Raw genomic sequence first — 14,088 nt, forward strand, 5'->3', positions numbered from 1 at the left:
TACGTAGATAGCACTATGTTAGCACTAGATAGCACTAGAATGAAGAAATCCTGCCAAGAGTGCATTGGAACAGTCAATCCAGGAAGGCATGCGAATCTCAAATCCCTTTGCAAGGACTTATTCTCCTTAAATCACACATGTAAATATACTGACCTGTTGTGCTGTCATTTGCAGCTCGAGCACGCACACTACCGTGATAGACTGATGACGTACGCACAGAGTTATGACGTGGGCCTTCATTTATCAGTTCACCTTCTACAGACTCTGTGGAGAGGAAAATGGGTCAATAGTGATCGAAGATCTGAGGATCACTATGGCTGTACGTTAATCATTTTCAACAACTTTCAAAACAAAGTCTATTATACAAAGGATTATCCTACAAAGGATAAATAAATCACCAGGCTCACTGGGTGTGAATGAAAGATCATCAGTATTGATGCGAATGAGAAATCACTAGATTTAGATAGTGTGATTGACAAATCAAAAAGCATGGTAACTTTGTGAGATTTCATAAGTACACAACATGCGAGTGAGAAATTACGAGGTACATTACATGTATGAATGAATAATTGCCGGCCACTACCCATGGGAGAGTGAGAAATCTCCAGGCATGGCAAGTTTACAGTGAAATGTCAACAGTACACCCCATGTGAGTAAGCATCGCCAAGCATGGGCAGTGTGTAATGGCAAGTCACTGGACACATCCTACATGAGTGAAAAATCACCAGGAGCAGCCAAAATGTGCATGTGAAATCAGTGATTGGGAGACTAATTACCAACGTGACTGATTACTACACCCATACTGATGTGGGTGGTCCAGTTGACATTCTGGTCAATGGTGATCTCCAGGAGATTCAGCAATGGTAATATATTTGAATGTCAAGGGTAGAGATTATACTTTCTCTTGTTGAAGGTGGACATTACCCAACACATCTGTGGATTGAATGTCACTTACCACTTATCAACCAATGCCTAAATGTTGACTTGATCTTGCTCAATTAAGCCAAGAGCTTGTTCAATAGCTGAGGAGTTGTGAATGGTATAATCATCCTCTCTTCTGACTTTATGAAGAAAGTTAGGTAATTAACGATAGATACAAAGTGCTGGAGTAACTCGGCGAGTCAGGCAACATCTCTGGAGAAAAAGGATGGATGATGATTCCGGTTAGAACCCTTCTTCAGGCTCTGAATATTTGGGTCGGAACCCTTCTTCAAGGTAAATAATGAAGCAGCTGCAGATGGTTGGGGCTGGGACACTGCCCTGAGGAACTCCTGCAGAGATTTTCTGGGATTAGTATGATTGACCCCAAAAATATAATCATCTTCTTGCGTGTATGGTATGATTCCAATCTTTTTCGTGTGCCATGAAGCTCGCTTTCAACAGTTTTAGCAGGCTACTTGATACCAGACTCAGTTAAATGCTGTCAACGGCAGTCACTCTCACTTCATTTCTTGAGGCACAGGAGAGCATGAATGTGGATGGAATTAAACAATGCATTTGCAATTCTAAGGCAGAGTTAACTTGAAAGCTCTAAGAAGAACACTGAATTGGGAGGACTAAAGGCCAGGTAAACTCCAGCGGAACTAGCAGAGAGTGAATCCAGAGTAACTGACAGAGTGAAACCAGAGGCACTGACACAGAAAGAATCCAGAGGCACTACACAGAGTCAATCCACAACAATATCAGAGTAAATCCAGAGATAACATCAGAGTGAATCCAGAAGTACTGACACAGAGTCACTATTCATCTGGACTCATGATGACATGTAGTGAACTTCAAGGCACTGAAACTTACAGTTAATCTGGAGACGCTGACTCAGTGAATCTCAGAATACTATGATATAATATTGGCAGTAAGATACTGATCATGGAGTGCACTCCACCTGCCCCAAAAGATGGAGGGTGACCACGGAGAGGTTGCTGAGATGGCAGGTGAGTGAAGAAGGAAGATCGAGTGAGATTGAGCGGGGCAGTAAAAAGAGGAGGTAGTTTGAGGGACAAGTGGATAAAGGGTCAGGTGATGAGGAAGACGGGGCATGAGCATATGTATGTATATCTGAATGAATGTGTGTGTGAGAATTAAAGGATTGAGACAGTCAATCAGATGGCACTGCAGTATATAGAAGATCTGTGCATCTGTTACTCGAAACCTCCCCTTTACAAAATCTTGCAAAGTGCTGCGAGAATTATATGAGTGCATGAACAAATGTATAAAATGTCAGAGATTTTTGTTAGAGCTCCAATGTGAAGTGATCTTTTTGACAGTTTCTTGAACAAGGGCAGCCTACAACACAAAAGGCTCCTGTCTTCCTCTACTCTCCTGATGAACTTGCTCAATCACGTCTTACTCAGATTCCACAGGTCACTCTCCTCTGGCAGCTATGCACAATAGGAAAATTGTCCTTTTCCAATCAGGACGCCTCACCTGCTGCTGCCTTGTATCCCAGGAATCTGGCAATCTTCTGGTGACAATGTTCCTGCTCCTCATATGTCAGTAGCTGATAGATAAACTGCCAGATCACTTGCTTGGCCGGTGTGTCTAGCACAGGATAGATGTCAACAATCAGAGTATCAATGTTCCTGTGGAAGCAGAAGTGGAGATTCAGTCTAGAGCCTGTGCTGCCCAGGTACAACTCAGCTGTCCAGGTTACAGGATATGCCCTATTTTACTGAAACAAGTCTGGCCCACAATAAGCCCTGCCCATAATGCATCAAGGTCATGCACGTGTCACGTATTTTTGACATCTTGACAATATAGCTGTATAAACTCCACAATAATGACCCAATAAGATCCGCACGGCCCAAAATGTGGGAGTACATCTCTACTTGTGTGCCACACCAGAGCAGATAATCTCTGCACATGACCCACTGTCACCTGAGCTACCAGCATTTTCGATAATTAATTTCTTTGCTCTGTTCCTGCAAGTGCTGACTTTAGGAATTAATGGCCAGGCATTCAGCCTCACCCAGACTAAGCCCTTTTGCAAATGACTGCACAGACCTGGATGGCTCCTACCTATGCTGGAAGAAGCACTCAAGAGCCTTGCAGACACCGTAGCGTTCTTGCTGTGTCAGGAGGTGCTCCAGTTGCTGGACGAAGGTTCTTCCTTGGAATTTTATACTGGATGGCAGGATTTCAGTCACCCACTGCAGAGAAGTCAATGACGAAGCATATGATGGATTCTCCACAGGATCTGGCTCTAAGAAATGCATCAAGAGGAAGAGAGGGAACAGAGTATGTACATAAGCAGTCACATAACATAGACAGAAATAAAAGCACATAAACATGTGCACATATTCAGTCAGGACTGTTGGCACAGATAAGCACTGATAATGTAGCAGTAGAGCTGCTGCCTTACAGCGCCAAAGACCCAGGTTCGATCCTGACCACAGGTGCTGTCTGTACGGAGTTTGTACGTTCTCCCTGTGACCTGTGTAGATTTTCTCTGAATGCTCCGGTTTCCTGCCACACTCCAAATACGTACAGGTTTGCAGGTTAATTGGCTTCAGTAAAATTGTAAATTGTCCTTAGTATGTGAAGGACAGTGTTAGTGTGTGGGGATTGCTGGTCGGCACGGACTCGGTAGGCCGAAGGGCCTGTTTCCACCATGTAACTCTAAACTAAACTATATCAACTGCTGACAGCCTTCACCTTCTTCCAAGATGGAAGATGATGGGTTCAACTCTCATTGTTTTATTTCAAGTAAGAGGAATGGGGTTAACCCATGTGACCTGACATTTACTGTATGACTTACACAGTACGGAGACAGTATATGAATTTAACACGCAGTTACTATGAGGGCTTACTCTGCATAAACTAACGATAATTACAAGTGATTAATTGTCAAGTTTGCATTTTTGGCTGTAAGCTCTGTGGAAAGTTATCAAAGGCTACCTGAACTGTGACAAACCCAAGAGATAAATCTAACTCTCTCTTGAAAACATCTAGTGAATTGGCCTCCACTGCGTTCTATGGCAGCGAATTCCACAGATTCCCAATCTCTGGGTTAAAAACCTTTTCCTCATCTCAGTCCTAAATGGCCTATCCCTTATTCTTAAACTGTGCCCCCTGGTTCTGGATTCCCCCAACATCGGGAACACTCTGAAGAAGGGTTTCAGCCAGAAACTTTGCCTATTTCCTTCGCTCCATAGATGCTGCTGCACCCGCTGAGTTTCTCCAGCACTTTTGTCTACCATCGGGAAAATCTTTCCTGCAGCTTAAATCATTTACCACAGATTGTCTACTGACGGCCATAGATCAAATAATGCAAGGATCGTCAACCTAGGAATGTCAGATAGGAGGAAAAAGTCGCTGGATACATGACCGATTACTGAATTTCCGAGCTGCTGTGTCCTTGACACATGATAAAGCAAACAGACTTTGGCTAGGACATGGCTGATGTATATGTCTCTGTTCTAGAGTTGAAAGGTGGTGTACTACTTTCTTTTTTGAACAATCAGTAACTGTTTACTTGAACAATGAACTTTAGCATATTAGCATACATTTATACCTGGTGCAAACTTTACCCTACTGAATTCAAAGGAACATGCTTTCATATATTTCCTTATGACATAGAAGGAGGTGATATATCGCATGTATGCTGATTAACCCCTTTCAGATTCTCCCAACACCAATTTACAATCACCAATTAACCGAGCATCAATGGGATGTGGGGGAATCCCATACAAACACATGGAGAACATGCAAACTCTACGAGGACAGCATGGATAGTCAGAGTCAAACCTGGGTTGCTGAAGCTGTGAGTTGGCTGCAATACCTGCAGCAGAACTGTGCCACTCAGTAAATCCTCAAGGTAAACTTGTGGTTAGCCATGCTGATTAACTCTGACAGATAGTAAAGTACAATTAGTAATCTTTACATTTCCAGATTACTGGTAACTGCTTCTGAATAAACCATAAATTTGAACTCTTGAAATGCCAGGAATGAGTGGAAGTTTTAGTTTAATCATGGAGAATGCCTTGCATTTTAGTTTCCTTTCCAGATCATAACTGACATTTTCAGATCCAGTTTTTTTTTTTAAAAGGGCATTTCATACTACAATAATGTCAAAAATGTTATTAGCAGCAACAGTTAAACATGAATAAATAGAATATTACAATGCTGAATACTCATGTAATGGACATCGAATGCAGCACTGGGAGATAATAATTTGCTGAGAATGGCAGGTCTATACCTAAGCAGCCAAATATTACAGTTTGTGCCATGTGTGTCGTACAGCATATTTGGACAAAAAAAAAGATACAGCCCATACAAGCAGTGTATGATGAGTACATTTTCACATTATATGGACCAGAAATCTAGGAAAGGTCTCTTCTAAAGCATGTGCCATACAGGTTGCTCCATCTGATATTTTTCTTAATTAAACAGGCAGATAGGAATATCATTAAGAGTTGATGGGGTGCAGCTGTGGAAGAGAGCATTCTCGTCGTCATTTGCCAATCTGAACAAAACATATTTGTGCGGTTAATCTGCCAAAGATCACAGAATCTATTGATGCACGCAGCTGTGCTTCTGACAGCAGTTCCACTTACCTAGAGGGAAATTCAAAGGCCCGTCTTCCACCACCAGAGTGGGCATGGCTCCGCTTCCCTGTAACATGGCTACCACCTTCTCATGGGAACAGTTTCTAAAACATACATAAACACATATGCATACAATCACATCGTTGCTCAGAGTCGGCAGGATTTCATTTCACACTCACAGCTGAAACGAAGCGTATAATCCACTGAACACATGAGAAACTGGATGACGTTATATTCTTGAGTGTCTGACTAGACCGTTCCAGGATGATAACAGACAGTAGAGTGACATAGAGTCATAGATAGTACTTTCATATTTGACAAGTATCTGGACAAGTACTTGAATCACCAAGGCATAGTAGGTTACAGACCAAGTGCTGATTACAGGGATTAATTAGACTTCATGTTCGATATAGACGTGGAGGGTCAAAGGGCCTGTTTCTGTGTTGTATGATAATTTAACTCTCATGGCTCTATGACAATGATCCAATATAACAAAAGCTGAACAATGGGCTTCTTTACCTTGCTACACCATCCTATTTTGGGAAAATGCAAGATCCCACTGTATTTCTCTTTCAATCACATAGAAACATAGAAACATAGAAAAATAGGTGCAGGAGTAGGCCATTCGGCCCTTCGAGTCAGCACCGCCATTCAATATGATCATGGCTGAACATCTAAAATCAGTACCCCGTTTCTGCTTTTTCCCTCAAATCCCTGGATTCCTTTAGCCCCAAGAGCTAAATCTAACTTTCTCTTGAAAACATCCAGTGAATTGGCCTCCACTGCCTTCTGTGGCAGAGAATTCCACAGATTCACAACTTACTGGTTGAAAAAGATTTTCCTCATCTCAGTCCTAAATGGTCTACCCCTTATTCTTAATCTGTGGCCCCAGGTTCTGAACTCCCCCAACATCGGGAACATTTTTCCTGCATCTAGCCTGTCTAATCCTTTAAGAATTATATATGTTTCTAAAAGATCCCTCATCCTTCTAAATTCCAGTGAATACAAGCCCAGTCGACCCATTCTTTCATCATACGTCAGTCCCGCCATCCCGGGAATTAACCTGGTGAACCTACACTGCACTCAATAGCAATAATGTGCTTCGTCAAATCAGGAGACTAAAATTGCACACAATACTCCAGGTGCGGTCTCACCAACTGCAGTAGGACCTCCTTGCACCTGAACTCAAATCCTCTCGCAATGAAGGCCAACATTCCATTAGTTTTCTTCACTGCCAGCTGTACCTGCATGCTTACTTTCAGTGACTTATGTACAAGCACACCCAGGTCTCGTTGCACCTCGCCTTTTCCTAATCTGACACCATTCAGATAATAATCTGCCTTCCTGTTCTTGCCACCAAAGTGGATAACCTCACATTTATCCACATTATACTGCATCTGCCATGCATCTGCCCACTGACCCAACCTATCCATGTCACCCTGCAGCCTCATAGCATCCTCCTCGCAGCTCACACTGCCACCCAGTGTTGAGTCATCCACAAACTTGGAGATGTCACATTTAATTCCGTCATCTATGCAGGGAGACGGTCAGAGTTGGTAGAAAAATCGCACTTTTGCAGTTGTAGAGATACTTTTAAAATGGAACAGAAAAGACCTTTGCATCCCACAAAAATAGCACTTTAAATGGGTTAGACAGGATGATGTCGATGAAGCTTTAGTATACTGTATATCAAGCCTGTTTTGCTTCTTTTAAGGCGGTGTTTAGTGGGACAATATGGTGACATCCTTATTTCTGAAGCATTTGTGAAGGGTAATCAGCCTTTAAGGGTACATCTCCCAATAGTGACTATATACAATTAAGACTGCCATTCTGTAAAGGGAGACTGCAGGGGAGTCTGCAGGGAAAGGAGTGCTTCCAACTTTTCAGGGAAGGACTCAGGTCCAGGTGTATAATATATGTCCACTGGGGTGAAAGGATCATTGAAGGCCACAAAGGCCATTATAAAAACAGCCTAACAAAGGAACAGATAGAGTTCATGTCCAAGAGTGAGAATCCCTGCACCGTGAGTAGAACTGATGCAAGTATTGTCATGATCTTAAGAAATACCTAGGTAAGGTGCTCTCCACTAAAGATACTGCACTATTACAAACACACACACATCCATGCACACAGTCACACAAACATACAATAGACAGTAGACAATAAGCAATAGGTGCAGGAGTAGGCCATTCGGCCCCTCGAGCCAGCACCGCCATTCAATGTGATCATGGCTGATTATCCACAATCAGTACCCCCTTCCTGCCTTCTCCCCATATCCCTCGACTCCGCTATTTTAAAAGCTCTGTCTCGCTCTCTCTTGAAAGCATCCAGAGAACCAGCTTCCTCCGCCCTTTGAGGCAGAGAATTCCAGACTCACAACTCTCTGTGTGAAAAAGTTTTTCCTCATCTCCGTTCTAAATGGCTTACCCCTTATTCTGGCCCCTGGTTCAGGACTTCCCCATCATTAGGAGCATGTTTCCCGCCTGTAGTTTGTCCAAACCCTTAATAATCTTATATGTTTCAATAAGAACACCTCTCATCCTTCTAAATTCCAGAGTGTACAAGCCCAGCTGCTCCATTCTATCTACATATGACATACGTACACATATTCCCATAAATTGACACAAATTGTTACTTCATCCGCAAACCCCTACTCTCTAAAAGAACTCCCTGGCCTCACTCCACCATTTCTAATATGCTTTACTCACTTCCATGCAAAATTCAAGTTACTAAAAGCACAATATTGAAAAGGTTATGATGTTCTTCACTTCCTCCATTTAGGTGCCGTGGATGGGAAATAAGAGAAAGGCCACCAATAGCAGGAGGATCCTTGTGAGGGTGGTGCCTAGCCATACTTTTCTGCTTGTGGGCTGAAGAGCAGAGAGAGACCAAACTATCTCTACTCGGCTAGATTAACTCATTAACATTGCTCCATCATGAATATTATATCCTCTTTCATTTCATCTACAGTGGACATTCTCATTTCTCTCTGTGCTGCAGATGTTTTGGATGCAATCTAACAGTGCAATTACTTTCTGTTCTTCTTTGCTGGGTGTCAGGAGAGGCCCCTGTTTCCCCCTCCCAGGAACAATGAATTGGTGCTGGAGGAGAAGGAAAGATAAATGGAGGGAGAGGAGAAGCACGATGATTATGATGATGATGATAATGACAGTAATGATAATGACCAAAGTGTATCATTGTGCCTGACTATTGAACCGCCTCTGAGACTGGCATTGCAGAAGGATACAAGTCAGGCCTACCTCACTGGATGTAAGAGGTGACAAGGAACATTGAGGCATCCATCTCCACATTCCCATCCAATGTTGGACTCAAACGGGAGACCATGAGCTCCAGTCTATAGATATGCACACTCTATGGTGAGGACTCAGCAACAATTCCATCACACCGCTCCACTGGTACAGGTGACAGCTTCAGTGGAGGCACACTCAGAGGCTACAGGATGCCGTGCTCCTTCTATGCAGTCCCATGCCGACCCATCTAGAGGTCTGATCTCTACCAAATGGGAGCAATGTGAAGCACTGCGGGAACAGGGATATACCTTCCTGTGAGCAGCTCTGTGTACTCGCCAAGCGCAGAGATACCACTTGTGATAAGATATCTGCTCTCAAGGATCATTAGAGTAATATCAATGAGAGCTCTTGCTTTACTGAAGCAAAGGGTTGTTGCTGTAAAGATCTCTTGCTGCAAGACATTATGTATTCAGTGTAGCTCAGAGATATGGCATGCAGGAACTCAACTCTCTTCTGCAGAAGTAGAAACATGCCCACAACTCTGTTACCATTCCTTACTCCCCCAAATCATGCAATGCTTTATAATGAGTAAAGTTCTGCTTTAGGAGGGGAAAAAAGGAGAGCTCCTTGCGGCTTATTAAGATCACCTGTGCACGCTACAAGTTGAAGGAAGCATCTTTCAGGTGACACTGTAGTGCCAAGACATTAAAACCCATCTACAAAGTTCTCATTTTGAAATGGAATAGGTACTAGTGTGTGTAATGTTATAGAAAAATGCTAGAATTTTCCATCAATGTATAAAAAAAGATGCAATCGACACAGCTAAGTGACATTGCAACCAACAGATCCAATCTAGCACTAAGAGCAAATCGGAGGATGGGGCTCAAGAACACCCGGATCCTTCGATCAAGGTTGGGCCCAACAAGACTGAAGAATTAGCAGCACGCCCAGTCAGAATGCCAAGGAGATTATCTCAATAAATTCATCCTGAGATTCCCACCATCTCAGAAGTCAGTCATCAGCCAATTTGCTCCACTCCCAGTAATACCAAGAAACTGCAAAGAGGATTGGTTACAGCAAAAGCTAAGGGACATGACAATATCCCAGTGTAAGTAGGCTCCTAATTATCTGCACCATTAGCCTAGTTGTTGCAGTGCAGTTTAACACTACCATCTATGTAGGTATGTTGCAAAGCCTACCTGAAGCGTCGCTGAAAATCTGTCGCTGCGGGTGTGCGCGATTTTGGCGCCGTTTAGAGGGGGGCGGGTTTAAAACGCGATTTTCTCTAAGCTGTTCCAATCGAAGATGTTCAGCCTAGTTAATTATTAACAAAAAATCGCTGAAAGACCCCGTCGCAAAAGCTATTATTAGGTTTAAAGGCCTTGAATAATAGTTATAGTAGTTTAAAAATCAATCTGTAAACCCGCGACCGCCAGTAACCGCAGGGTCTCATAAAGCAAACCACAGAAGGTAGGCTGTATATTTTTACATTAAAAAGGGCTTCTAAAGATCCCTTTATACAAAGTTTAATATTGCGAATAGCTCATTTTGGGCCCATTATATCCCGCAGTATTTTTCTCGGCATTTGGGGCACAAATCTACCGCAATGTGAACGTTCTAAACCAGCGCGTTCCACGGGGACCCACTGGAAAGCTGATTTAAATGGACATTTATTTACAGCAATTAAACACTAAATTCCTTCCATTTGGCCTATAAATTAATGTAAATGAGATTTTAAAATCATGTTTTATTGTGAATTATTTGTGAATATTATTTGGACATTTAGGCTATTTAAAAATGTTAATCATTTATTAAGAAATGGATAGATGTTTAGATCTAGTAATTGAAGTCTGAAATTAGCTACAATTAGGTAACTAACTAATTATATGCTTTAATTTCAGGTCATCCAAGTAAGATTATTTTATATTTGTTTCAGAATGCTTCAATCTATGATAACTGAAAATTTCATACAGTTCTCTTAATTTTTAAGAAAGTTATGGGCTTTTGACTGTTCACGATCACAGCATTTTTGTTATGTCTATAGAAAATCAATAGGGAACAAGATGCTCATTTCCCAGTATGAAGATGGCCATAATTTTTTAAATACTTGAGATATGAAAGTGAATTAGGTGTCAAATTAAACTTATTTTTATGCTTTATCTGATGGGATAAATTACAGACTTGATTTTTAAAATCTCAAAATTTTGTAACATTGCTAATCTATGCAACCATGTGTGTCCTGGTCACTAATATCAATATGGCTAAACTTGCTGCACACCAGCTTACCCTCAATCATCAGCAAAGTGATGGGATGTGTTATTAAGAATGCTACTAACAAGCATCACATATTCACAAATAACCTGCTCAGCAATATTCAGTTTGGGTTTCACCAGAATACGTGGAGTGGTGAGTGGTGCAGCTAGTCGGGCTGCTGTCTTACAGCTCCAATGACCTAGGTTAAATGCTGACCTCTCGTGCTGTCTATGTTGCACATCCTTCCTGTAACCTTGGGGTTGCCTTCAACCTCCAAAAAATGTACAACTTTATAAACTAACTTGGCCACTGTAGGTGGGTGTAGAATCTAGGGTAGACTTAATGCAAACTTGGGGAGAATACAAATTGCATTGGTCTAGGATTAGTGTAAATGGGTGCATTGATGGTTGTTGCAGACCTGATGGGCTGAATGGCCCATTTCTATGCTGTCTAACTCAACTGCAAATTTCACCATTAAAACTTAAACCATACAGTTAAATTCCAAAAACAAAGTGAGTGCTCTTGACATCAAGGCAGAATTTGGTAAAGAAGGTGCACGGTATGCCTGCTTTCATTGTTTGGGGCATTGAGTATCAGAGGCAGGAAGTCATGATGCAAGCTCTATAAGATTTTGGTGAGGCTGTATTTGAAGAATTGGAAGGATGTGGATGTGGACGATTTCCTTACAAGATTAACTCTGGCAATCCAAGAGTGTACATATAAAGTCATCGCTCCAAACAAAGTCGAAGAAGCGATGCTTATCCAAACGTTGATCATGGGAGTTCAGGCTGAGACAGCACGGGAGAATTTCATCGTCAAAAGACATGACTTGTCCTGGGAATTCAAGGAGTTTGTAGAGAAAAATGGCAATTAGGCACCTGACAATGGCTCTATATCACATTGTATCCAATGGCCTAGTAGAGAGAGCAGTGTAAAAGGTGAAACAAGGCCTCACTTAGCAAACTCTGGTGACTTGAAAAATAAGCAACTTCCCTTTCCATTAAAGAATTACTTCAAAGGAATTAATGGGCGCATTCCCCGCCGAATTGATGTTCAAGTGCATTCTACACTCCAGATTTGATCTCCTCCAGCCAGCTGTAAAGGAACGCATTGACAACAAATGGGAAGTCATGAAACGAAACTACGATATTCATACCAGGCCGCGAACATTTAGGACTGAAGACAAAGTCTGCATTGGACTCATGCATGAAGAAACCTGGCAACTAGCCGTGGTGCGGCAGTAGAATAGTCAAGTGGCAGACTGGAACTGACAGACAGGAGAGTTGTTAGGCAGCATTTGGATCATGTACGCAGTCAAACTGATGGAAGACCCAATGAAGCTACAGAAATGGCCCCCGTTTGTCGACCCATGAACCAACGGATGCTGCGTCGAGTAACGGAGAACTTCAGTCAACCCTCCGCTCCACCAGCTGAGCACGAAGACACCCATATAAAAACAGCCCCTTTGCGACACCCATATAAAAACAGCCCCTTTGCAACACCCATATAAAAACAGCCCCTCTACGAGGGTTCATCAGCCAGTCGGTCAGCACCAGGCAGGATAGTAGCAAGAAAATGATTTCATTTTTCTATGTTTATCAAACTGTTGATTTTCCTTCTTTACGCTTCCCTTCTACAAGGGGGGGGGGGGGGAGAGATTAACCATACTGAATGGATCAACTTACGCGCATGCACATCTGTACATCTACAGGCCAGAAACGTTGTGAATACACTCGTGCACAGTGAGTCGGTAGCACCGTCCAAGTGGAGGGCGGTGATGTGTGACTCACGTGATGCCTGTTGGGACAGAGACTGTTTTACAAGCAGTCATTTTGTGTAACTTGCTGAGGCACAAAGATAAATAGCAATCATGATGTGAAATTATGACCTGCATTTTTCATTGGTATGGGCAGAAATGGATGCTACTGGTGATTTTAGATTTTAGGGTTTAGGGTCAAAACCACTAACATAGATCCCGACTGCACATGCCAAGTCTTTGCTGTGCTACCCAGGAAACTTCATTCCTCATCTTCATCTTGAACTGGCAGTGTTTGACTGGACAATATAAATGGAACTGCTCTAAGAGTGATGGGATAGTATAGAAAAAGCTTCGTTTTTATATGATGCCAGTTCATGATTAATACAAACATGTTATCAAAAGGATGTTCAATGCATGCAGTAAGTGCTCTGAACCAACCTCATGTCCAACCCGTTGAGAAACAAGATTCGATCCCCTGCCTTCATTCCAGATTTCTCAGCTGGACTTCCTGAAAGAGACACTTAGTGAGCAACAGAGGAATATCCAATGTGTTAACCAATGCCATTATTTGAACGTTTACATTGAGGTTTATTTTTACTGTCTACCTGCTCTCTGCCAAACTCTTCCCGAATCTAAACATAGACACTTCCTGAATCTAAGCACAGGCTAAGTATTCTAGCCAGGTGGAAGAATGGACAATATAGCTTCTATACTCTGGTAATCCATCTAATTCCCTAAAATTATTATGCTGTGACACCCTGCTGAACTGCCATCTATGCCCCATCACTGACATGGTTCTAACTCTGGAGCACTACCCCATCTTCCTCCCCCTCCCCCCACTGCCAACCTAAACATGAGGTTGTTTATGCTTGATTTTACCCTCGCTACTGAGCATGGCCACAGCAAATAGGCATCTCAACAACACCCGTTTCATCATTATAAATTCTCCAATTAACATCCTTGCAGCAAAGAATTAGTAACCCAGCAGTGTGAAATCTCCAACTGATTCTTAGTGGAGTTCTGCTTGCAAAATCTGTTGATGACTTTATGCAATGACAGACTAACAGCTTGCTGTTGCAGCTGGTACCAATTTATAACTCACCTGGTAAAACAGACTCAAGCCATACTGGGCCATGTCCACGCAGAGTGAAGCCAAAGCTCTTGTGACCTTTGTATACTCGGATTGTTCTATTGAAAATAAATTTAAAAATACAATTTAATTAAAAGACAAATTAGTTTATCTTGCCCTTAAATACATTCACTGAATTGATTTTTGTGGAGA

At 42.2% G+C, this 14,088-nt stretch overlaps 1 protein-coding gene across 1 annotated transcript in view; it reads right to left on the reverse strand.

The window, feature by feature from the left end:
* The window catches only part of LOC116985771 (Grid2 interacting protein), a 107,065-nt gene that overhangs the window by 36,814 nt on the left and 56,163 nt on the right, over positions 1-14,088 (reverse strand). The window contains exons 5-10 of the mRNA XM_033040753.1: positions 13,909-13,994; positions 13,245-13,314; positions 5,553-5,647; positions 3,016-3,199; positions 2,425-2,579; positions 154-264 (exon numbers count right to left, since the gene is read on the reverse strand). Of these exons, the coding sequence (XP_032896644.1) occupies positions 154-264; positions 2,425-2,579; positions 3,016-3,199; positions 5,553-5,647; positions 13,245-13,314; positions 13,909-13,994 (701 nt within the window). The remainder of the gene's footprint in view (positions 1-153; positions 265-2,424; positions 2,580-3,015; positions 3,200-5,552; positions 5,648-13,244; positions 13,315-13,908; positions 13,995-14,088) is intronic.

Source organism: Amblyraja radiata, chromosome 22 (assembly GCF_010909765.2).
Source record: "Amblyraja radiata isolate CabotCenter1 chromosome 22, sAmbRad1.1.pri, whole genome shotgun sequence".
NCBI lineage: Eukaryota > Metazoa > Chordata > Chondrichthyes > Rajiformes > Rajidae > Amblyraja > Amblyraja radiata.